Genomic DNA, 27,034 nt, shown 5'->3' on the forward strand with positions numbered 1-27,034 from the left:
CAGGCCCGGGGGGCTGTGGAGGGCGCTACCGCCCGTGCCCACCACCCTCCCCAGGGGCGGATCCAGTCCCCTGGCCCAGGCCCGCCAAGTTGAAGCACGTAATCAGTATCCCGCAGTGTATAAGTGACATTACTTAAGAAAGAGGAATCTGGGGGTGAGGGGGTGATGGGGTTCTGAGGTCAGGGGTGGTAAAAGGAAACTTCCAGGACATAAATCAGGTTACCTGGGCAGGTGCTGAGCAGGGACTGGAGAGCCCTTAAGTGCATAAAGATGAAAGCAAAATCACCATAGTGCACAAAAAAGGGGACTCCAAGATCCTGGGACCCTCAAGGGATTGGTGTGTGACTGGGATAAACAACCATCTACACAGACTTTTTGGAGAAGAAGAATAACATTTGACTTGGTCATGTCTCCCTCTGTCACACATGCCTTTGGAGTGACAGAGCATTCCTGGGGGGTTTATGGAAATTTTGAACATAAATTAATCACATGAAAAATAATGACAATGAGAGAACCACACAGAGGTAGGGGCTCTGCAGAAAATTATTGGAGAATGTGCCAGGAAATGACAGGTGGGAGCTCTCTCATCTGGGGTGGGCATAAATCTTCCCCAAAGTTGGCCTTGGAGCTGCTGTTGTGATAAGAGGAAAGAGGGAATGGGCAGAGCATGGGGGAAGAGCTACATCTGGGTCCTGTGGGGCTCTGGTAGGTTTGAGGAGCTGAGAGAACAGGGGCCATCCCTGTGGGAGTCGAGAATCAAAGCCAGAACGTGTATAAGTGACATTAGTTAAGAAAGAGGAATCTGGGGGTGAGGGGGTGATGGGGTTGTGAGGTCAGGGGTGGTAAAACAGAACTTCCAGGACATGAATCAGGTGACCTGGGCAGGTGCTGAGCAGGGACTTATGGCCTCCAGGTGGGTCCTCCTGGCCTGGGACAGGGTCCCTCAGGTGGGCTCCATCCAGCTCCCTGATGTCTCCATATTTTTCCTGGTGGCTGAGGACACTGGGTAGTGTGGCCACCAAGCTCCATGTGTGCCACCTCAATTCTGTCCCCTCCAATTGGTCTGGGGGCCCCTGGGCCCTGAGGGGACCTCTGGTCCTGGACCCCATCTAGAGTCTTACAAGGGTGACCCAGCTCCGTTTTCCCCAATGCTCTCAGACCCACTGACCTGGCCGGGAACTCAGAGTGTTGTGGAGTTTTGGGCAGCCTGGGCAGCCTGGGGGTCTCAGATCTGAGTGCTCCAGGCCAAACTTGCTCATTGTTTGTCCTCAATCCTCCTGGGGCTGAGGGAGAGTGAGACACAGACAGGGGAATGGGTTTTTGTCTTATTTCCCCATCTGCTTGGTGTCATTTTGAGAAGCATCACTGTCACTATCTCACACCTGACAGTCATAGTCAGCCTCATCCTCAGCCCCAATGATGGTCAGGGTGGCCATGCTCCTGGAGTTGGACACACAGAATCACTCAGGGATCCCAGAGGGCCATTTGCTGTCCTCATATATGACCAGCTTAGGGACCTGGCCTGGCTTCTGCTGGTACCAATAAGTATATTTACCCCAATGCTATCTCCAGAGCAGGTGAGCCCACCTGTCTGTCCCAGGGCAATTGACATCAAGCATGGCTGGATCAGCTTGTAGGAGGTCATGGGGCCTGCAAGAGAGGAGAGGAGAGGTGGGCTAAAGTGAGGGGCTCATCCCCAGGAGATTACTGCACCCTCCTTCCTGGATTGAGCTCCAGGATTCTGTGACCCTAGAGGAATCCCCCTCACAGCAGCCCCTGCTCAGTGGCCCAGGGCTGCACTGGTGGAAGGAGCCTTTGCTGAAATTACAGTGACCCAATCATTTCTTGGCAGGTGCAGAGTCCTCTGGGGCTCACAACATCCCTGCTCATTGGATGGTCCTAGAACTGTCCTGGAGGTGGCCAGGGGATCCTGGTGGTAATGCTGGGATTACCCTGTCCCCAGGCCCTTCCTCTGCTCACCTGGCTCAGGAGAGACCCAGAGGTGTCTGGTCCATAGACCCACAAGCACTCTGTGGAGAAGCACAGATTCCAGGATCTTTTCTTAGCTCCCCCTTTGGAAGCTTTTTCATGCCATCATATCTGAACTTCAAAGACCCAGTGCAGTGATCCTCTCCCTCCCCATCTCACAGGTGACAACAAGAGGACACTAGGAGAGGGGATGTGCCTCCCCTGCTCCCCCTTCCTAAGCAGCAGGGACAGAATCAAATTCCTTCCTGGCAAGTGCTCCTAGAGACCCTGAGGCAGGATTGGTTCCTGCCTTCAGCTGTGAGCTCCTTGGACAGGTCAGGGATTCTTTGCCTCATGGTCTCCAGTATAAGGTCAGGGCCAGACTCAGGGCTGGTGCTGCCTGCTAGTTAAAGCAACAAAACTGGGCTGCATTCCCCAAGAACAACTCAAGTCATTTTTATTATAATTAATTTGTTTTCAATTGCTGGAGAAAACAGCAATCTTCAATACAAAGTTTAAGGTAATTAACCAAATCATGGTAAATTTAAGGAGATACTGATGTGTGCAGGTTCTGAGAAATTGAGAACAACATTCAACAACTTCCTCTGGACAAAGGGCAGGTCCAGGGACTCTGGGAGGTGCTTCCAGGGAAAGTGAAAGACAGCTGTAAAGGGGTGGGAGGTCAGAAACATGGGATCACAGGGAGGATGTGGTGTTTGGGGATATTTACAGCATTTAAACAGGACTGGGATCATCTGGGAGAGGAAATGAGTGTCTGGAACAGTTTCAGAAAAAGTCATGACATTGTCAAGAACTGCAGATGAGGAACATGGAGTCAGAAGAATTTGTACATGCCCCCTGGGGACAATCTGGTAGAGGAAGAAGAGCACCTGCTCCTTCAGGTCTGAGGTCTTCCTGGGGCCTGAGGGAAAGTGTGACATGGTCAGGGGAACAGTGTTTGTGTTTCACTTCCCTTCCATCTGTCACTGTGGGCTTCATCACTGCTATAACCCCCATGTGACAGTAACAGCCTCATCCTCAGACTGGGCCCTTCAAACTGCAGTCTCACAGCTTGTCCAAACATACTGGAGGCCTCAGTCTCTTTTTTGGCCAGGTGCTGACTTCTCAACATCCATTTCATGATAACACTGCCCTCTGCACGATGGGTGTCCTTTGTGGGAGTGATTATAACTAGATAGGACAACTTTTTGTATGAAGAATAAAACAAATATAAATTTCTGATTTGCCTCTTCAGATACTGTCTTTTCTCTTTCAATAGTGAGTTCCTGTGAAAGCTTGACTCCCCTAAAAGGATGACGAATAAAATGAATGAATGAATCTCTTTACTCAATATTGAAATTGACTCTGAGTTTTTCTTTGGCACACCTAGTCATTCAATTCAAATGATAAATGGACTGGGGAACAGGGTACAATACAAATTTGGTCAGAAATATCTGGTACAGTGAGATGTGGTCGGGAAGAAACACCCAAGAGTGGCTACAGATGTTCTCACCAGAAGCTTGGGTGGTCTGCTGTCTCCTTAGAGGTCCTACTGGCCAATTTCAGGGGGCATTGGAGAGGGACCTGGCAGGGCTGAGGCTGGTCTCCTGGAGCCTACCTGCCTGTACAGGGGATGAAGTCCTCAGAAGACATTTGCTATGATGCCTCCTAATGGGTGTAGTCGCAGGAAGCTTCTGACAGCATCTCTGGCCTGGTCTTCTGTGAAGTCCTGGGCATGGAGCAGAAGGAGGAGCTTGGGATTGTGCTGAGGGTTGGATCTTGGGGTTAGGCAAAGCAAGGAGTTGGGGGAACACTATGGAGATGAGTCAGCAGACTACCATGAGCAGGAGATAGGATCTGGGGAAGATGCTGATGGAACAGTTTGGGGACATGGTTAGGCCTGGAGAGGTGGGAGTTAATGAAATTGAGAGAGGCATGAGAGGCTCACAGGACTAGAGGTGACCTCTTGCAGAGGGAAGCAGGAGCCAGAGGGGATAAGGTGGGGAGTTCTCAAGCCAGGGTGAGGCCCGGTGGTGAACCTTGGGGCAGCCTGTTCTCTCCATCTGGAACCAGTCCCCCAATCACCTCTTTCTGGGCCTCTCATATGGCCGTTTCCATCAAAGGGCACAAGAGATCCTATAGGACTGGACCAGCTTACACGACATCTCTCATGCGGGACACTGATTACGTGCTTCGACTTGGCGGGCCTGGGCCAGGGGATCAGCCACCCCTGGGGAGGGTAGTGGGTACGGGTGAACAGCGCCCTTCACAGCCCCCCGGGCCTGGGAAAGTGAGGCCGGAGGCAAGCCCCATTTCCTCACCCAAAATACCACTGTTAGGAGAGGCTTGCCGGAGGGAACCGCCTTTTCCCCACCCCCTTATCTCGCCTGGACACTCCCCGTTGCCAGAGCAACTCCCCCACCGCCAGTGCGCATGCACAGTCACCGGAACTACTCCCGCCCCTTGTCTATCAACCTCCGCGCCCTTTCTGAACCAATCCAAGCCTTTAACCTCTACAGCTACCCCGCCCCCTAAGCGCCCAATATAAGCTGGTGTTCTCCCCTAATAAAGCTCTCTTGGTTTCATCATCCCTCAAAGTACCGTGTCCTGCCTGTTCCTTCTCGCCGCCCTCCACACCTTGCACGCCCCCCCGCCGGGGACCTGGCCAAATCTCCCGCCTCGCCTTCGCCTCCGGGAAAGAGCCCCCGCCGCCGGTACCTTCAGAGCAAGCCTGGGAGCCTAGGATTTAGCTACCGGCCGCCACCCCCCCCCCCCAGACGAATCAACTGCGACCGCACTCTCATACCTGCACACAGAGTTGCTTATGTCCGTATCACTCCTTTCTCTTTCACTCTCACTTTTAAAACTTGGATGAACACTTGTTGGTTCTGAGAACTGAGACCTCCCATATCAATAGGACTTAACTATTAGTTTCAGGACATCTTGCTTAGGAGAATAAGGACATAAACCAATAAATAACATTACTACTTCCTTCAGGATATTCCTGAAAACTGATTATCCAGATAAATAGCTGTGCATTTGAGTAGAAGTTATCACCTGGGCAAACAGCAGGCACTTCAGACAAAAGCTGATGCTTTAAGATTTTATTCAAGACCAAGCTCATGTTATTCATCTTAGGGGGTCAGTTTCCTCCACTGAAAGACCTGCTTTAGCCACTCAGATGCATATCCCAAAATCCTATGGAATTCCACCCCTGACCTCCCTTTTCTTTCAGATGGCACTCTCCCTTAATACTTATCAACTTAGTATTGCCTGATAGGATATTCGATCAGCTTTGGGAAATTGGCTGTTGGTCATCCAAACCTCAGCAGTTTACAATGGAATAAACTGAAGCTCAGAGAGGCCAAAATGATGTCCCCATCTCTGAGGATTGTAAATGGAGGGATGATATGGCAAGGCTGCTCTCCATTTCAGGCTTCATCCTGGGGTCTCATCAATGAGACCAGGGCAGGAAGGGAGGGGCCATGTGAGCCAGACATGGGTGGAGGTTTTTGTCCCACTTCCCCATCTGCCTATGTCACTGTAAGCCTACTGGATACTATAAAATCCCACTTGACAGGCAGCCTCATCCTCAGCATGGGCACTGCTGATGGTCAGGGTGGCCATGGCACCTGATTTGGAGCCAGAGAATCTGTCAGGGGTCCCCAAGGCCAGTTCACTGTTACCGTAGATGAGCAGTGCAGGGGCCTGGCCTGACTTCTGTTGGTACCAGAGGACATCATCCACTTCCATGCCATCATCCTGGCATGGAGCTCAGAAGAGCCCCGCTCGGCGTGTGCGCGCCCCTCTACCTCCGGGGCCGGCCCCTAGTTGCCCCGGAGTCCCAAGAGGCTGGCATGGGGGGGCGGCAACTTACCCAGAGCGAGCCGCAGAGTGAGAGCAACAGGAGGAGCGAGCAGGAGCCCGAGTCATCTTCCCCGCCGCGCCGTGCCCAGACGCCTGCCCGGTGTCCGGAGTCCGCTCGCCGCCGCCACCGCTCCCCCGCGCCTGCCCGGAACCTCCAGCCTGGCTGCGTCCGCCGCCCTCGCCGCCCGGGCTCCCCGGAACTAGGCCAAGTCCGTCGGCCTCGCAGCGGCCCGCGCCTCGGTTCCGCGGGATCCCAGCGGCAGGTGAAGCCGCGCGGCCGCCCCGCCGAGGCCCCGCCCCGCGCCCGGCCCCTGCGGTCGCTGCTCTACAGTCAGGCCTTAAAGGCGCAGCTCCCGGGTCCCCGCGCCCCCGTCCCGCACCGCCCCCTTCCCTTCCCCGCCCCCCCGGAATCAGCTCAGGGCAAGGAGAGTCCCCCTGGGACCAAAGATGCCTAGGACACTCTGCCTCCCGGAGCCAAGCGGGGTACTGGGGTACCCGAGAGAAGTGAGGGCTCTGCCCCCAAACCCAAGCACCCCTTTGGATGGGGAGCCCCTGCTGGCTTAGTCCCACTTCCTGGCCTGGCCAGCGGTGGGAGCCGGCACTTCCATTCTGCCCTGTCTTTAGTTTAGGAATTGTGTCTTCTTACCACATCCCGCGCCCCAGGCCTGCCTCAGAGCTTCAAGCCCACCTGCAGATCACTCTCCGGAAGGCAGAGCTAATTAATAAAGAGTAGGATTAGGCCAAGGCTGGTCCTGCTCCTGATGTGCCCCTAAGGTTTGGAGGGGTGGTACTGCCTATCTGTGCGTCTATGCACTCGCTTAAGGCAGAGAAGGAGAAGACACTCTCAAAGGGAAAGGCTGTCTGCTGACCAGCAGCCCCCAAGATAGCCAGGAGCCAGCTCCCCTTGCTTCGCCTGAGCGATTTCCAAGGTGGAGGACATTTCACCAAATGAAAAATACGTCCAATTGAAAAGGGACTCAGGGTGTGTGCTCTTTTCCTTTTGGTGAAGGCACCAGGCCCAAGGCACGCTCCAAGTGAAGCCCACCACAAGGAAGCCTCCTCAGGCCTTGGCGGCTGCAGTCCCCTCTGTGCACCCACTGGGACCTCTGATTGGCTTCCAGTTCCCTTCCTGAGGCCGGTTGCTGGTCAGGCACATGTGCGCGCTCTGGTGCCCCCGGCTGCGACCCGGTGCTACACAGTCTGGCTGCGAGGAGCAGAGAGAGCAGCAAAGACCAGGGGTCCCTGGAAGGGCTTGGGTAGCAGAGGTTCGGTCCCTCCAGGAATATGGTTCCCCTTCTAGCATCCAGCGCTCATAACCTCAGGTGTGTCACCTTTTCCGTAAAAGCACTAGTGCGTGCTCCATGGTTATGGAGCTTGACAATGCAGCTGGGCCTTGACTCCCCCTCCTCTGAGGTTGCATCTGGGGGCGAATCCAATCCAGCTCGCTACCTGGTTTTGCACAACTTGCAGCTAGCTAAGAATGGTGGTTACAATTTTAAGTGTTTGGGGGAGGAGGTTAAATGGACAAGGTTATTTTGGTGATGTGAAGTTTACATGAAATTCACATTTGTATCCATAAGTAACTTTTTTGTTGGAACACAGACCGGTCCGTTCCCTGCTGTATTGTCTCTGGCTGCTTTCCTGCAGCATCACCAGAGTGGATTAATTGCAACAGAAACTGGGCTTACTGCTTGCAAAGCCTAAAATACTTATTACCTGGCTATTTAAAGAAAAAGTTTGCAGGTCATTTGTTTACTTGTACTTTTTCTTCTTTGATTTATTGACCAGTTCAGCCAGAAGTTTGTTTAAATTAATAATCTTTTGAAGAACCAGCTTTTTATTTTGGTAATCTTCTGTAAAGCTATTCTCTCCTTTATTTCATTTGTATTTTCCCCATTCTTTATAATTTCTTCATTCTTGACCCTGTGGGTTTGCTCTGTTGCTACTCTTCGCAACTTTTTAGAAACAAGTCTAGCTCATTGTTTACACCCTTCTCCCATATGTTTAATGCTACAAATTTGGCTTTAACTACTCATTTAGCTTTGTCTCACAACTTTTGACTGTAATATGTTCGTTATCACTCAATTTCATGTATTCCCTAATTTGCCTAGTGATTCTCTTTTACTGCAAGGGTTGTGTGGAAATATTTTGTTGTTTTCCAAAAATGTGGGATTTTTTTTAAAAAGCTATTCCTTTATCAATTTGTAAATTTGTGGTGTTATAGTCAGATTCAATCCTAACAACTTTTAACATTTTGCTTTCTCAAAGTCAAGCCCTAAAAAATATCTTTTTATTCCCAACAGTTGCAAAGAATTTGTTCTTTCACCTTGAAAAAAAAATGAAGTGCTAAAAATGGTTAATATGTTTTAAGTTGCATAAGAAATGTTTAGACAATATTATAAAAATATTTTTCTAACCTTTTGGTTACTGATCTGCGTAATATTACACAACAGTGTGGAAGCAAGTTATTTTATGAAATGTTACATGTCACAGATACAGCCAAATTTCCTTGTCGGTTGCATTGTTTTACTCTGATGCTTCTCTGAAAGTGCTTGCAGTTAGCTACAAGTCAGGGCTTCATCTTCAATAACAACAAAGAAAGACTTTTAAAAAGAGACAAGGCAAGCATATAAATTATGTTCTATCCATTATTTAATATAACCCCAGTAAAACTATAAAGAAAAATAAATTAGACCTCTGTTGTTTTTTTTTTTAGCTTGTACTTTTTTTATTAAATTCAGTTTTACTGAAATACATTCACACACCATACAATCATCCATGATATACAATCCACTGTCCACAGTATGATAACATAGTTATGCGTTCATCACCATAATCTATCTCTGAACATTTTCCTTACATCAGAAAGAACCAGACAAGAATAAAAAATAAAAGTGAAAAAAGAACACCCAAATCATACCCCATCCCACCCCATTTGTCCTTTAGTTTTTATCCCCATTCCTCCACTCATCCATACACTAGATAAAGGGGGTGTGATCCACAAGGTCTTCACAATCACACTGTCACCCCTTGTAATCTACATTATTATATGATTGTCTTCAGGAGTCCAGACTGCTGGGTTGGAGTTTGGTAGTTTCAGGTATTTGCTTCTAGCTATTCCAATACATTAAAGCCTAAGAGGTGTTATCTATATAGTGCGTAAGAATGTCCACCAGAGTGACCTCTCGACTCCATTTGGAATCTCTCAGCCACTGAAACTATTTCGTCTCATTTTGCATCCTCCTTTTGGTCAAGAAGATACCCTCAGTCCCACGATGCCGGGTCCACATTCATCCCCAAGAGTCATACTCTGCGTTGCCAGGGAGATTTACACCCCTGGGAGTCAGGTCCCACGTAGGGGGGAGGGCAGCGAGTTCACCTGTCGAGATGGCTCAGTTAGAGAGAGAGAGGTAGACCCCTGTTTTAACTGAAGTGCTTGCATATTTAAACCAGGCTCCTGGTACTGTGCCTGCATGCTCTCTCCCCATCGGAGATATTGGTGAGACCCGTTTCTGTGGTCCCTAGAACTATGACGGTGTCAACCCCATCACATGGACATGCTCCTTCTGTTCTCTTCTGGATTCTGACCATTTCTTTGTCTGTTTTGGGTTATAAAAGTCCAAACAACTCCTCTCACTCTGAAGTGGTCTTGGAAAGATTTATTTTTCCTCCAGTTCTGTGTTGATACATCTTCAATAAACTACTGTCTCAGCAAAGAAAGAGACTTGTTTCTCTATTTGATATGGGATCAGGCAGACCTGACTATTTAGAACCAGGTTTTCTAACAGTATCAAGATCACACAATCTAAGTATGACCAATACTTTGCACTTAAAGAGTTCTGTTCATAGTTAAAAGTAAGACATCATAGATTTAAAGATATGTGCAATGTGTAAAATTTATATATGTGAACTGACATCCTTAGGCCTAACCATAACTGCAGTTTTTGTATTTTACTATTAAATAAACTCTAGTCTTTATTTGGATTTCACCGGATTTTCCATTATTGTCCTTTGTCTGTTCTGGAATTCCATCCAGGATACCACAACACATTTAGTCATCACATCCCTTAGCCTACTCTAGTCTGTGACAGTTTCTCAGACTCTCCTTGTTTTTCACAACCTTGGCAATTTTAAAGAGTAACTACTGGTCAAGTGTTTTGTAGACTGTCCCTCAATTTGGGTTTGTCTGCTGTTTTTCTTATCACACATGGGTTATGGGTTTTTAGGAATACTACAAAAGTGATGAGCCCTTCTCATCACTTCACAGCAGGGATACCTGCTCTCAACCTGACTTCTCACTGGGGAGTTAGCCTTGAACAACTGGCCGAGGATTATGTGACAAGTTTCTCCACTGTAAAGGTATTTTCCCCTTTTCACACACTTCATGGAAGCAAGTTACTAAGTCCAAACTACACTCAGGTAATGGAGGGGTTTGGAAATGGGGAGGAAGGGAGTAAAATTCCACCACATTGGGGAAGTGTATCTACATAAGTTATTTGGGATTCTTTGGTAAGGAAGATCAAAGTGAAATTCCAAATTCAATACATCAATCACACTAGCCACAGAACAAGAGATCAAGTCACATGTGTTTAGTGGCTATTATATTGGATAGTGCAGATACAGAACATTTCCATCATCTCAGAAATTTTTCTGGAGAGCAGTGATTTGATTTTTCAACCTTTCTTCTTTTCAAACATATGAATTTAAAGATATAAATTTCCAAAAAAAATGCTTTCACTCATTCCCATAAATATTTTTGTTTCCGTAATTTGGATCTATGGATTATTTAGCACCAGGTGCAGGACTAGAATGGGGAAAACAAGGAGCCTCAAGCACAAAATGAAGGAGCCGCTGCTTCTCAGGTCTGTGAAAGTGCAGGGAGAAATGGCACTTTGCACCTTAGGCCCCTTGCTTGCCTCACCCTATGCCCAGCTCTGTTTAAAAATACATTGCTAAATATTTCAAAACTATTGTTTGCTTTTTAAAAATTAAATGCTATTGATTTCTAGTTCAATTCCACTACTGTCATTGGGTACCTACAAAAAGCCCTACAGCTAGTATCATAATTAATGGTGAACTATCAAACATAATTTTAAGAACATGATGCAAATGCCTGCTGTAACCACTTCAAGTCAACAGAGCATCTGCAATAGCCAAGAAAATTTAAGACCAAAGCTGCAGCACTTAAGATCCCAGATACACAGACTTATATAAAGCTGCAATAATTAAGGTAGAATTAGGCACAATGAGAGAGAACTGGACAAACAGAATGGAATAAAATCCAGAAATACATATATAGTCACTTACCTGGTTCACACAAAGGTTTTCTGCAATACAGTGGGGGAAACAGTGGTCTTTTCAGTAAATGGTGCTGGTGAATTTGGATATGCATATGGGAGTTTATTAACCTTGATATCTTAATTTCTCACACCTTAAGCAAAAATCAATTTGAGATAGATCATAAATCTAAATGTAAAAAGTTAGATAGTAAAACTTACAGAAGAAAATATAGCTGGAATATCTTAAATTTCTTAAAAAGATACACAAAGCATCAACCATAATGTCCATAAACATATGCATTAAACCACCACCAGATCAAGACACAGGACACTTCAGTGCCCCAGCATTGCCCTCAGCCCCCTCCCAACTGACAACTGAATTTAAAAAAATCACAATTTAAACAGGCACTAAATGAGATACCACTACAACCTCAACTGGATGTCAGTACCAAGTTTTGGAAAGGATTTGTAACAAGAGAACTCTCAGTATATCTGGTGGGAATATACATTGTTTCTATTACTTTTGAAAAAATATTTGATATTATCTACATTTTATTGGCAGTTCCAGAACTTCTTCTCATAGCTGTATATACCCAAGAAAAAGTGAGTCCTTGTGCCCACTGAGAGATGCACAACACTGCTCATAGCAGCTTCATTAAAAACAGCCAAAGAGTCAGCCTAAAAGTCCATCAACAGTAAAATGGATCCATAAAACTGTGCCATATTCCTTTACTAGAGATCCACCAGACCATGAAAAGGAATGCATTACTGGGACACACATCCAGGATGCATCTACAGACAATATTTAAAAGAAGACAAAGACAAAACGATGCTGTGTGATTCTGTTTATTTGAAGTTAAAAAACAGACAAAACTAACCCATGAGAATAGAGATTAGAATAGGTGTTACCTAGGAGGAGGGTGACTGGAAGGGAATAGGAGGAAAACTTTGGGCTACTTCTTTTTTTTCTTTTTTTAATGCATTTTTTGAGATATATTCACATACCATATGATCATCTGAAATGTACAGTTGTTCACTGTAACATCATATACTTGTGCGTTCATCAGCGCAATCCATTTTTGAACTTTTTAATTTCTACAAAAAATAAAAATGAGAATAAAATAGAAGTAAAGAAGAATACCCAAACATTTAATGCACCTCCTCCCCACTATTGTTCATTTACTTTTTGTCCCCATTCTTCTACTCATCTGTCTATAAACGGAGTAAAGGGAGTGTGAGCCACATGGTTTTCACAATCACAATGTCACACAATGGAAGCTGTATAGTTATACAATCATGTTCAAGAATCAAGGCTACTGGGCTGCTGTCCAACAGTTTTAGGTATTTCCTTAAAACTATTTTATTAAACTAAAAACTAAAAAGGGATATCTATATAATGCATAAGAATAACCTCCAGAATGACCTTTCAACTCCATTTGACGTCTCTCAGCCACTGAAATTTTGTTTCATTTCTCTCTCTCTTTTTGGTTCATAAGGCTTTCTCAATCCCATGATGCCAGGGCCAGGCTCATCCCCAGGAGTCATGCCCCATGATACCTGGGAGCTTTGGACACCTGGGAGTCATGTCCCATATGTGCGGGTGGGGGTATGACGACACCCTGCAGAGTTGGCTTAGAGAGAGAGGCCAGATCTGAGCAACAAAAGAGGTACACTTAGGCATAGTTATAAGGAGTCTTATCATCTCCTTTGCAGGAACAAGCTTCATAATTAAAAGCCCAAAAATCAAGGGCTCAACCTACCAAACTGGTAGTCCCTGATGCTTGAAAGAATATCATGGAATTAATATTGCCATGTGTTCCGGTTTGCTAATGCTGCCATTATACAAAATACCAGCAATGGATTGGCTTTTATAAAGGGGATTTATTTGGTTATGCAGTTATAGTCTTAAGGCCATAAATTGTCCCAGGTAAGGCAATAAAAATAGGGTACTGATAGCTGGATAAGTGTAAAATATTCAATGTAATTCTTTAGCTGGAAAATGGTTAGTATAGTCTTCAATAGCCAATAAAGGAAAAAGAAAACTGTTTATTAAGATCACTTCACTCAAGCAGCTTTAAGTTATTCTGATCATGAAAAGCCCTTGTTAAAATAACTTGCTATTGCTCTAATCTCAACAACAAAAACATATTCTCTGCTCCCAGGAACGTTCCCAGCATTGCCTGAGTAAGATATGAGGGATGTAACCATGTGGTCTCATAATCAGGACCTTGAAAAACAAGGCTGGATGAGGGGAGGACCTGAAGGTAACAAGGAAATGCTGACCAAACTGCCTTCTTACTTGTATTTTTCTTTTCCTTTCCACTTTCTTCTGACTTCTGGCCATTTCTTTGTCTGTTTGGGGTTTATAAAAGCCCAAATAATTCTCACTGTGAACTGGTCTTGGAAACTCTTTTTTTTCCCTCCTGTTCCTGGATGATGCATCTTCAATAAACTAACCTTCTCACCAAACAAAGAGACCTGTTTCTCTGTTTGATGGGGGATCAGGTGAGCCTAACTATTTAGAACTGTGTTTTCAAACAGTAACAGTACCTTCACTGGAGAAAGGCCATTGGCATGCGGAAAATATCTGTTAGCTCTGAGGGCACGTGGCTGGCATTTACTGATCCTGGGTTGTGTTCCAGCTCTTCCATCAGCGCCTGTGCATTCTTCAAAATGTTGCTCTTGGGCATTTTGTCCTCTCTTTGCTGCAGCTCCTCTTCAAAATATCACCCTCAGTTGCACTCTCTTGGCTGAAGCTCCAAACTCCTTCTCTCTGAGCACTTATATGGGGCTCTAGTAAACTAATCAAGACCCATGCTGAATGGGCAGGGCTTCAATTCCATGGAAATTATCTAATCATAGTTATCACCTACAGTTGGGTGGGTCACATCTCCATGGAAACAATCTAATTGAAAAGCTCTGACTTACACTAATAAGTCTGCCTCCACAAGATTGCATCAAATTATATGGCTTTTTCTGGGGGACATAATAAATACAAATTGGCACACCACAGCAGTACCCAGAACTCTTCAGAGCACAGTCCACCCTCTGACTCACTCTGCTCAGGGGATGGCATTACCATGGCCAGAAGTTCCTGGTCTGGGGACTGACTTCTACCTACTGTCCTTGCACTGTATTCTCTAGGGATCCCTTTTCCTCATTACAGTTCTCTCCTTTAGAGGGTGTAAAGGATGGTGAGGTCATGAAAAGCAGATGGACCTGGAGTTCTCCAAAACAAGCAAGCTTATAACTAAGTCATTTTTAGACTGTGAGGAAGCACTTGAACACAAAAAGATGAATTCTAAAGCAACCATAAGTGTTACTAACAATCTGTTGAAGGAAGTCTCTGAGCTAAAAGATGCACTCAGAGTGCACGAGCAAGAAAAGTAATGGTTGCTGCATATTTTCTTCTCAGCTTGGTGACACAGGAAGGACAGGATTTAAAGAACATCCCAGAGATCCAGCTCTCCCTCAGCACATTAGCAGATGGTAAGAGGAGTTGGAAATAAGTTCCTGAGGAATCCCAGGCCCTGAGGATGATCATGCTGAGTAAGGGAGTCCTTGGCTGAGCTTCCACTGGTCCAGCGTGATCATCCCCAGGGCCTGGGTATCCTCAGGAACATGTTCACAGCTCCCTTTGTTATAATGTTCACAGGGAGAACTGGCTCTCCAGCATGACCTTTAAATCCTGTCCTTCCTGGGTCACCAAGCTAAGAAGTCAAATCTGCAGCAACCTTAAGTCTTCCTGCTCATGCACTCTGTTAACACAGAGACTTCCTACAACAGACTGTCAGTAACACTCATGGTGGCTTTAGAATTCATCTTTGTGTGTTCAAGTGCTTCCTCACAGACTAAAAATGAGTTACCTGCAAGTTTTCTGGTGTTGCAGAGCCCTTGCAACTCCAGGTCCATCGCTTTTCACAATGTCACCATCCTTTACATTCTTTAAACAAGAGAACTCCAATGAAGAAAAGGACTCCCCAGAAGATGCCATGCAAGGACAGTAGGTTGAAGTCAGTCTCCAGACCAAGGTCTTCTGGCCATGGGAATGCCATCCCCTGGGTACAGTGAGTCAGAGGGAGAACAATATTTCCTAGTCCACTTTGTCCTGGGTTCCTTGGCAGGCAGCTGTCACCAGCACTCTGGGTGTCAATTTCCAATGGATCAGCAGTGGCAGGAAGATGGAGGACTATGATGAGGGTTCTGCAGGTGGGTGGAGGTCCATGGGGCATTGATCACAGGTCTATGGCTGCCACTGGGTCTCTGAGGGCTCAAAGATAGACTCTTGGGACAGGGGTTCTGCAGGCAGGAAGGGGTCCAAGGGACATTGAGTGTGGATCCATGGCTGCTGGTGGATCTTTTGGGGCTCAGTGATGGAGGTTTGGGACAGGGGTTGTGTGCACAGGAAGGAATACATGGGGCATGGAGAGCAGGTCCATGCCTTATGGTGGATTAGCAGAGGCTGGAAGACAGAAACTTTGGTGAAGGGGTCTAGAGGCAGGAGATGTTCCATTGGGTGTGAAATGCAGGTTGGCAGCTGCCAGTTGATCAGTGGGGGCTTGGAGATGGACGGTTTGGACACGGGATCCTCAGTCATGATGGGGACTGAGAGGTGCCAAGTGCAAGTCTGTGGCTGCCAGTGGATGTTAGGCTCAAAGGTGGACAGTTTTGACAGGAGTTGGGCTGGAAAGAGGTCATCCAAGGGGCATCAAATGAAGGTCCACAACTGCTGGTGGCTTGTTGGTGGCTCAAAGTTGGACAGACCTGACAGGACTCATACACACTAGGAGTCATCCAAGGGGCATTGAATGTTGGTCCATGAGTTCTGGTTTATCACTGGGGTCTTGGTGTTGGATGGTTGTGACAGGGATTCTGCAGGCAGGAAGCAGGCCAAGCATCACCATGGGCAGGTCCCCAGCTGCCAGTGGATCAGCAGGGGCTGGAAGGTTAACAGTTCTGACAGAACTTGTGCAGACCGGAATTCATCCATGGGGCATTGAGTGTGGGTCCGTGACTTCTGGTTGATGAGTGGGGGCTTGAACTTGTGTGGTTGGGACATGGGTTCTGTAGGCAGGAAGTGATCTAATGGTTGCTGATTGTGGGTTCACAGCTGCCAGTGGATCTGTGGGACTTTGAAAATGAACAGTTCTAACCAAAGTTGTGCACACTGGAGGTCATACAAGTGGCAGTGTGCTTTGTTCCACAACTTCTGGTGGATCAATGGGGGCTTGAAGTTGGATGGATGGGACATTGTTCTGCAGGGGGGAGGTGGTCCAAGGGTTGCCAAGTGCAGGTTCATGGATGCTTGTTTTTTGGCAGGGGCTCAAAGGTGGACAGTTCTGACAGGACTTGTGCACACCAGAAGTCATACAAGGGGCATTGAGTGTGGGTCCACAACTTCTGGTTGATCAATGGGGACTTGAAGTTGTGTGGTTAGGACATGGGTTCTGCCGGCAGTGTGTGGTCCAAGGTTTGCTTTTTATGGGTCTGCGGCTTCCAGTGTATTGGCATCTCAAAAATGGACAGTAGTGAGGAGGTGGGGCAAGATGGCAGACTGGTGAGCTGTATGTTTTAGTTACTCCTCCAGGAAAGTAGGTAGAAAGCCAGGAACTGCGTGGACTGGACACCACAGAGCAATCTGACTTTGGGCATACTTCATACAACACTCATGAAAACGTGGAACTGCTGAGATCAGTGAAATCTGTAAGTTTTTGCGGCCAGGGGACCCGCGCCCCTCCCTGCCAGGCTCAGTCCTGTGGGAGGAGGGGCTGTCAGCTCCGGGAAGGAGAAGGGAGAACTGCAGTGGCAGCCCTTATCGGAAACTCATTCTACTGATCCAAACTCCAACCATAGATAGACTGAGACCAGACACCAGAGAATCTGAGAGCAGCCAGCCCAGCAGAGAGGAGACAGGCATAGAAAAAAACAACACGAAAAACTCCAAAATAAAAGCGGAGGATTTTTGGAGTTCTGGTGAACATAGAAAGGGGAAGGGCAGAGCTCAGGCCCTGAGGCTCATATGCAAATCCCGAAGAAAAGCTGATCTCTCTGCCCTGTGGACCTTTCCTTAATGGCCCTAATTGCTTTGTCTCTTAGCATTTCAATAACCCATTAGATCTCTGAGGAGGGCCCCCCCTTTTTTTTTAATCCTTTTTTCTTTTTCTAAAACAATTACTCTAAGAAGCGCAATAGAGAAAGCTTCAAAGACTTGCAATTTGGGCAGGTCAAGATAAGAGCAGAACTAAGAGAGCTCTGAGACAAAAGGCAATAATCCAGTGGCTGAGAAAATTCACTAAACATCACAACTTCCCAAGAAAAGGGGGGTGTCCACTCACAGCCATCATCCTGGTGGACAGGAAACACTCCTGCCCATTGCCAGCCCCATAGCCCAGAGCTGCCCCAGACAACCCAGTGTGATGAAAGCGCTTCAAATAACAGGCACACACCACAAAACTGGGCGTGGACATTAGCCTTCCCTGCAACCTCAGCTGATTGTCCCAGAGTTGGGAAGGTGGAGCAGTGTGAATTAACAAAGCCCCATTCAGCCATCATTTCAGCAGACTGGGAGCCTCCCTACACAGTCCAGCAGCCCAGAACTGCCCTGGGGGGACGGCACTCACCTGTGACATAGCACAGTCATCCCTCAACAGAGGACCCGGGGTGCACAGCCTGGAAGAGGGGCCCACTTGCAAGTCTCAGGAGCCATACACCAATACCAAGGACTTGTGGGTCAGTGGCAGAGACAAACTGTGGCAGGACTGAACTGAAGGATTAGACTATTGCAGCAGCTTTAAAACTCTAGGATCACCAGGAAGATTTGATTGTTAGAGCCACCCCCTCTCCCTAACTGCCCAGAAACACGCCCCATATACAGGGCGGGCAACACCAACTACACATGCAAGCTTGGTACACCAATTGGACCCCACAAGACTCACTCCCCCACTCACCACAAAGGCTAAGCAGGGGAGAACTGGCTTGTGGAGGACAGGTGGCTCGTGGACGCCACCTGCTGGTCAGTTAGAGAAAGTGTACTCCACGAAGCGGTAGATCTGATAAATTAGAGATAAGGACTTCAATTGGTCTACAAATCCGAAAAGAACCCTATCAAGTTCAGCAAATGCCAAGAGGCCAAAAACAACAGAAAATTATAAAGCATATGAAAAAACCAGACAATATGGATAACCCAAGCCCAAGCACCCAAATCAAAAGACCAAGAGACACAGCATCTAGAGCAGCTACTCAAAGAACTAAAGATGAACAATGAGACCATAGTACGGGATACAAAGGAGATCAAGAAGACCCTAGAAGAGCATAAACAAGACATTGCAAGACTAAATAAAAAAATGGATGATCTTATGGAAATTAAAGAAACTGTTGACCAAATTAAAAAGATTCTGGACACTCATAGTACAAGACTAGAGGAAGTTGAACAACGAATCAGTGACCTCGAAGATGACAGAATGGAAAATGAAAGCATAAAAGAAAGAATGGGGAAATAAATTGAAAAAATCGAAATGGACCTCAGGGATATGATAGATAATATGAAACGTCCGAATATAAGACTCATTGTTGTTCCAGAAGGGGAAGAAAAGGGTAAAGGTCTAGGAAGAGTATTCAAAGAAATTGTTGGGGAAAACTTCCCAAATCTTCTAAACAACATAAATACACAAATCATAAATGCTCAGCGAACTCCAAATAGAATAAATCCAAATAAACCCACTCCGAGACATATTCTGATCACCCTGTCAAACATGGAAGAGAAGGAGCAAGTTCTGAAAGCAGCAAGAGAAAAGCAATTCACCACATACAAAGGAAGCAGCATAAGACTAAGTAGTGACTACTCAGCAGCCACCATGGAGGCAAGAAGGCAGTGGCACGATATATTTAAAATTATGAGTGAGAAAAATTTCCAACCAAGAATACTTTATCCAGCAAAGCTCTCCTTCAAATTTGAGGGAGAGCTTAAATTTTTCACAGACAAACAAATGCTGAGAGAATTTGCTAAAAGAGACCTGCCCTACTGGAGATACTAAAGGGAGCCCTACAGACAGAGAAACAAAGACAGGACAGAGAGACTTGGAGAAAGGTTCAGTACTAAAGAGATTCGGTATGGGAACAATAAAGGATATTAATAGAGAGGGGAAAAATATGACAAACATAAACCAAAGGACAAGATGGCTGATTCAAGAAATGCCTTCACGGTTATAACGTTGAATGTAAATGGATTAAACTCCCCAACTAAAAGATATAGATTCGCAGAATGGATCAAAAAAAATGAACCATCAATATGTTGCATACAAGATACTCATCTTAGACACAGGGACACAAAGAAACTGAAAGTGAAAGGATGGAAAAAAATATTTCATGCAAGCTACAGCCAAAAGAAAGCAGGTGTAGCAATATTAATCTCAGATAAAATAGACTTTAAATGCAGGGATGTTTTGAGAGACAAAGAAGGCCACTACATACTAATAAAAGGGGCAATTCAACAAGAAGAAATAACAATCATAAATGTCTATGCACCCAATCAAAGTGCCACAAAATACATAAGAGAAACACTGGCAAAACTAGAGGAAGCAATTGATGTTTCCACAATAATTGTGGGAGACTTCAACACATCACTCTCTCCTATAGATAGATGAACCAGACAAAAGACCAATAAGGAAATTGAAAACCTAAACAATCTGATAAATGAATTAGATTTAACAGACATATACAGGACATTACATCCCAAATCACCAGGATACACATACTTTTCTAGTGCTCAAGGAACTTTCTCCAGAACAGATCATATGCTGGGACATAAAACAAGCCTCAGTAAATTTAAAAAGATTGAAATTATTCAAAGCACATTCTCTGACCACAATGGAATACAATTAGAAGTGAATAACCATCAGAGACTTAGAAAATTCACAAATAGCTGGAGGTTAAACAACACACTCCTAAACAATCAGTGGGTTAAAGAAGAAATAGCAAGAGAAATTGCTAAATATATAGAGACGAATGAAAATGAGAACACAACATACCAAAACCTATGGGATGCAGCAAAAGCAGTGCTAAGGGGGAAATTTATAGCACAAAACACATATATTAAAAAGGAAGAAAGAGCCAAAATCAAAGAACTAATGGATCAACTGAAGAAGCTAGAAAATGAACAGCAAACCAATCCTAAACCAAGCAGAAGAAAAGAAATAACAAGGATTAAAGCAGAAATAAATGACATAGAGAACAAAAAAACAATAGAGAGGATAAATATCACCAAAAGTTGGTTCTTTGAGAAGATCAACAAGATTGACAAGCCCCTAGCTAGACTGACAAAATCAAAAAGAGAGAAGACCCATGTAAACAAAATAATGAATGAAAAAGGTGACATAACTGCAGATCCTGAAGAAATTAAAAAAAATTCTAAGAGGATACTATGAACAACTGTATGCCAACAAACTGGATAATGTAGAAGAAATGGACAATTTCCTGGAAACATATGAACAACCTAGACTGACCAGAGAAGAAATAGAAGACCTCAACCAACCCTCACAAGCAAAGAGATCCAATCAGTCATCAAAAATCTTCCCACAAATAAATTCCCAGGGCCAGATGGCTTCACAGGGGAATTCTACCAAACTTTCCAGAAAGAACTGACACCAATCTTACTCAAACTCTTTCAAAACATTGAAGAAAATGGAACACTACCTAACTCATTTTATGAAGCTAACATCAATCTAATACCAAAACAAGGCAAAGATGCTACAAAAAAGGAAAACTACCGGCCAATCTCCCTAATGAATATAGATGCAAAAATCCTCAACAAAATACTTGCAAATCGAATCCAAAGACACATTAAAAAAATCATACACCATTTCCAAGTGGGGTTCATTCCAGGCATGCAAGGATGGTTCAACATAAGAAAATTAATCAATGTATTACAACACATTAACAAGTCAAAAGGGAAAAATCAATTGATCATCTCAATAGATGCTGAAAAAGCATTTGACAAAATCCAACACCCGTTTTTGATAAAAACACTTCAAAAGGTAGGAATTGAAGGAAACTTCCACAACATGATAAAGAGCATATATGAAAAACCCACAGCCAGCATAGTACTCAGTGGTGAGAGACTGAAAGCCTTCCCTCTAAGATCAGGAACAAGACAAGGATGTCCGCTGTCACCACTGTTATTCAACATTGTGCTGGAAGTGCTAGCCAGGGCAATCTGGCAAGACAAAGAAATAAAAGGCATCCAAATTGGAAAAGAAGAAGGAAAACTGTCATTGTTTGCAGATGATATGATCTTATATCTAGAAAACCCTGAGAAATCGACGATACAGCTACAAATTTAGCAAAGTAGCGGGATACAAGATTAATGCACATAAGTCAGTAATGTTTCTATATGCTAGAAATGAACAAACTGAAGAGACACTCAAGAAAAAGATACCATTTTCAATAGCAACTAAAAAAATCAAGTACCTAGGAATAAACTTAACCAAAGATGTAAAAGACGTATACAAAGAAAACTACATAACTCTACTAAAAGAAATAGAAGGGGACCTTAAAAGATGGAAAAATATTCCATGTTCATGGATAGGAAGACTAAATGTCATTAAGATGTCAATTCTACCCAAACTCATCTACAGATTCAATGCAATCCCAATCAAAATTCCAACAACCTACTTTGCAGACTTGGAAAAGCTAGTTATCAAATTTATTTAGAAAGGGAAGATGCCTCGAATTGCTAAAGACACTCTAAAAAAGAAAAACAAAGTGGGAGGACTTACACTCCCTGACTTTGAAGCTTATTATAAAGCCACAGTTGCCAAAACAGCATGGTACTGGCACAAAGATAGACATATAGATCAATGGAATCGAATTGAGAATTCAGAGATAGACCCTCAGATCTATGGCCAACTGATCTTTGATAAGGCCCCCAAAGTCACTGAACTGAGTCATAATGGTCTTTTCAACAAATGGGGCTGGGAGAGTTGGATATCCATATCCAAAAGAATGAAAGAGGACCCCTACCTCACCCCCTACACAAAAATTAACTCAAAATGGATGAAAGATCTCAATATAAAAGAAAGTACCATAAAACTCCGAGAAGATAATGTAGGAAAACATCTTCAAGACCTTGTATTAGGCGGTCACTTCCTAGACTTTACACCCAAAGCACAAGCAACAAAAGAGAAAATAGATAAATGGGAACTCCTCAAGCTTAGAAGTTTCTGCACCTCAAAGGAATTTCTCAAAAAGGTAAAGAGGCAGCCAACTCAATAGGAAAATATTTTTGGAAACCATGTATCTGACAAAAGACTGATATCTTGCATATATAAAGAAATCCTACAACTCAATGACAATAGTACAGACAGCCCAATTATAAAATGGGCAAAAGATATGAAAAGACAGTTCTCTGAAGAGGAAATACAAATGGCCAAGAAACACATGAAAAAATGTTCAGCTTCACTAGCTATTAGAGAGATGCAAATTAAGACCACAATGAGATACCATCTAACACCGGTTAGAATGGCTGTCATTAAACAAACAGGAAACTACAAATGCTGGAGGGGATGTGGAGAAATTGGAAGTCTTATTCATTGTTGGTGGGACTGTATAATGGTTCAGCCACTCTGGAAGTCAGTCTGGCAGTTCCTTAGAAAACTAGATATAGAGTTACCATTCGATCCAGCGATTGCACTTCTCGGTATATACCCGGAAGATCGGAAAGCAGTGACACGAACAGATATCTGCACGCCAATGTTCATAGCAGCATTATTCACAATTGCCAAGAGATGGAAACAACCCAAATGTCCTTCAACAGATGAGTGGATAAATAAAATGTGGTATATACACACGATGGAATACTACGCAGCAGTAAGAAGGAACGATCTCGTGAAACATATGACAACATGGATGAACCTTGAAGACATAATGCTGAGCGAAATAAGCCAGGCACAAAAAGAGAAATATTATATGCTACCACTAATGTGAACTTTGAAAAATGTAAAACAAATGGTTTATAATGTAGAATGTAGGGGAATTAGCAATAGAGAGCAATTAAGGAAGGGGGAACAAGAATCCAAGGAGAACAGATAAGCTATTTAACGTTCTGAGGATGCCCAGGAATGACTATGGTCTGTTAATTTCTGATGGATATAGTAGGAACAAGTTCACAGAAATGTTGCTATATTAGGTAACTTTCTTGGGGTAAAGTAGGAACATGTTGGAAGTTAAGCAGTTATCTTAGGTTAGTTGTCTCTTTCTTACTCCCTTGTTCTGGTCTCTTTGAAATGTTCTTTTATTGTATGTTTGTTTTCTTTTTAACTATTTTTTCATACAGTTGATTTATAAAAGAAGGGAAAGTTAAAAAAAAATAAAGAAAAACAAGGAAAAAAGATGTAGTGCCCCCTTGAGGAGCCTGTGGAGAATGCAGGGGTATTCGCCTACCCCACCTCGATGGTTGCTAACGTGACCACAGACATAGGGGACTGCTGGTTTGATGGGTTGAGCCGTCTACCACAGGTTTTACCCTTGGGAAGACGGTTGCTGCAAAGGAGAGGCTAGGCCTCCCTATGGTTGTTCCTAAGAGCCTCCTCCCGAATGCCTCTTTGTTGCTCAGATGTGGCCCTCTCTCTCTAGCTAAGCCAACTTGAAAGGTGAAATCACTGCCCTCCCCCCTACGTGGGATCAGACACCCAGGGGAGTGAATCTCCCTGGCAACATGGAATATGACTCCCGGGGAGGAATGTAGACCTGGCATCGTGGGACGGAGAACATCTTCTTGACCAAAAGGGAGATGTGAAAGGAAATGAAATAAGCTTCAGTAGCAGAGAGATTCCAAAAGGAGCCGAGAGGTCACTCTGGTGGGCACTCTTACACACAATATAGACAACCCTTTTTAGGTTCTAAAGAATTGGGGTAGCTGGTGGTGGATACCTGAAACTATCAAACTACAACCCAGAACCCATGAATCTCGAAGACAGTTGTATAAAAATGTAGCTTATGAGGGGTGACAATGGGATTGGGAAAGCCATAAGGACCACACTCCACTTTGTCTAGTTTATGGATGGATGAGTAGAAAAATAGGGGAAGGAAACAAACAGACAAAGGTACCCAGTGTTCTTTTTTACTTCAATTGCTCTTTTTCACTCTAATTATTATTCTTGTTATTTTTGTGTGTGTGTTAATGAAGGTGTCAGGGATTGATTTAGGTGATGAATGTACAACTATGTAATGGTACTGTGAACAATCGAATGTACGATTTGTTTTGTATGACTGCGTGGTATGTGAATATATCTCAATAAAATGAAGATAAAAAAATATATGTAAAAAAAAAAAAGAAAAAAAAATGGACAGTAGTGACAGGAGCTATGCACACTGGAGGTCATCCAAGGGGCAGTGTGTGTTGTTCCACAACTGTTGGTGGATCAATGGGGGCCTGAAGGTGGATAGTTGTGGCATGGTTTCTGCCAACGTGAGGTGGTCAAATGGTCACCAAGTGCGGGTCCACGGCTGCTGCTGGGTGGGTGGGAGATTGAAGGAGGGCAATTCTGACAGGTCTTGTGCACACAGGAAGTCATGAAAGGGGCATTGAGTGTGGGTCCATGACTCCTGGTTGATCAGTGGGGGCTTGAAGTTGAACAGTTGGTACAGGGGTTCTGCAGGTGGGAGGTTGTTCAAGGGTCACCAAGTTTGGGTCTGTGGCTGCTGGTGGATCAGCAGAGGCTCAAAGGTGGACAGATCTGACAGGACTTGTGCACACCAGAAGTTATCCAATGGGCATTGACTGTGGGTCTATGACTTCTGGTTGATCAGTGGGTACTTGAAGTTGGATGGTTGGGACAAGGATTGTGCAGGCAGGTGGTGGTCTAAGAGTTGGTAAGTCCAGGTCTGTGTCAGCCTGTGTATCAGCAGGGTCTTGAAAGAGGACTTTCCTGACAGGTGTTGTGCAAACCTGAGGTCATCCTTGGGGCAGTGTGTGTTGTTCCATGACTGCTGGTGGATCAGCATGAGCTTTAAAGTGAATAGTTGAGTCAGGGTTTGGCAGGTGGTAGGTGTACAGTGGTTGCTGAGTGCAGGTCCATGGCTGCCCGTGGATTGTCAGAGGCTCAAACGTGGATAGTTCTGACAGGACTTGCGCACACCAGAGGTCATCCAAGGGGCACTGAGTGTGGGTCCATGACTTCTGGTGGACCAGTGGGGACTTGAAGATGGACCTTTGGGACAGGGGTTCGTCAGGCATGAGGTGGTCCAAGGGTGGCCGAGTGCATTTCCACAGCTACTAGTGGATTGGCGGGACCTTGAAGGTGGACAGTTTTGACAGGACTTGTGCACATTGGAAGTCATTCAAGGGGCGCTGAGTGTGGGTCCATGACTTCTGATTGATCAGCAGGGGCTTGAAGTTTGGCAATTGGGACATGGGTTCCGTGGTAGGTGGTTCAGGGGTTGCCGATTGCAGTTCTTCAGCTGCTGGTATGTTGGCTTCTTGAAAGTGGACAGTACTGACAGGAGTTGTGCACATCAGAGGTCTTCCCAGGTGCAGTGTGTGTTCCAGCACTGCTGGTGGATCAGTGAGGGCCTGGAGTTGTGTGGTTGGGACAGGGGTCCTGCAGGCAGGTGGTGGTCCAAGGATTGCTGAGTGCATGTCCACTTCCACTGGTGGATCATTATGGGCTGGAAGCTGGATGGTTGGGACAGGGGTTGTGCAGGTGGTTGGTCTACCCAGGGACATCGAGTGTGGGTCCACGGCTGTCAGTGGATCAGTGAGGATGCAAAGTTGGATGGTTTGAACTGGGTTTCCCCAGGCAGGAGGGGGCACATCGGGTGTTGAGTGTGGGTCCATGGATTCCCTGTCCCACAACAGGAAGTGAAGCGGGATGCCATCCAGGGGGACCCCCGTTTGGGTGGGGTTCCTGGTATGGGATGTGTTTGTGAGGGAGGACCCCTCCACTGACCTGAACAGCTCGGCCAGAAGGAGCAGGAGCAGCAGCAGCGGCGCCATCTCAGCTCACTCAGCCTTTCTGCTCAGCCTCAGGCCCTGGCAACTGCCTTACATACAGGCCCCGCCCCCAAACCCACCCACCAATCAGCTGGCAGAACTCAGCTTGCTTCTTGTGACATCGCCGCCTACTCTCCCCTTGAGGTCACCTTCCCCTCCCCCATGACGTCAGCGCCCTCCATCCCCCCAGCCCCCTGCTTGTGCCCTGCTGACTCCCTGCCCAGGGGACCTTCCCCACCACCATCCTCCCTCCGTGCAGCCCCCGCCTCCCTCAGTCTGTCCTGGATGTGGCCATTGGGTTGGGGGTGGTGACCAGCACTCGGGCCTCACCTGAGGTGACTGTGGGCAGCCTGGGTAGCTGCCACCACCACGTTTCCTCAGGGACCCGGGGGGCTCTGGGATGGGGCAGGGAGGGGGACTTCCATTAACATGGTGCAGTTTAGCCCAGAGTCCTGCCCCTGCCCAAAGCCATGACCAACTCACTGCAGGTGGGTCTGGGGTCTCCATGGGGAACGTGCTCACCCCTCACCTGCCAGTGCTGCCCCCACTCCCTTTGCTGGTGGAGCTTTGGGCTGTGACACTGGGTCTGTGGACTGAGAACTTCAGGGGAGGGGAGACCCCAGTGCAGAGGTGGGTGCTGGGGAGGCTCCCACACCAGGAGGGGCCTTGTGCCCAGGAAATGCATGTCTGGGCCAGTCACACTCATGCCTCCTGGGCTGGGCTGGGAGCACTCCAGGGGTGTGAAAGCAGCACCGTGTCTCAATGCCTTCCCCCTAACAGCAGGAGTTCACTGGGGTCCGCAGGCCCAGTCTAATGGGACAGTGTCTCCCTGGCTCCCTGACCCCCTGGGGTGATCATGTAATGAACTTTTAGCAGAGGGGCTCTGCAGGGTTTCCACAGAGGATCTGACAGGGAGCAGCAGCCCCATCACTGC

At 45.8% G+C, this 27,034-nt stretch overlaps 1 protein-coding gene across 1 annotated transcript; it reads right to left on the bottom strand.

Moving 5' to 3' along the window:
- Window positions 1-26,103, bottom strand: LOC119519315 (keratin, type I cytoskeletal 9-like). Its single transcript, XM_037816879.1, has 5 exons — window positions 26,057-26,103; window positions 25,247-25,318; window positions 5,846-6,172; window positions 1,588-1,650; window positions 1-1,283 (listed from the first exon to the last, which is right to left on the bottom strand). Exons 1-5 carry the CDS (start codon window positions 26,101-26,103, stop codon window positions 1,256-1,258), a joined length of 537 nt encoding a protein of 178 aa, XP_037672807.1. The 3' UTR covers window positions 1-1,255.
- Window positions 26,104-27,034: the final 931 nt, after the last annotated feature.

Source organism: Choloepus didactylus, chromosome 23 (assembly GCF_015220235.1).
Source record: "Choloepus didactylus isolate mChoDid1 chromosome 23, mChoDid1.pri, whole genome shotgun sequence".
NCBI lineage: Eukaryota > Metazoa > Chordata > Mammalia > Pilosa > Megalonychidae > Choloepus > Choloepus didactylus.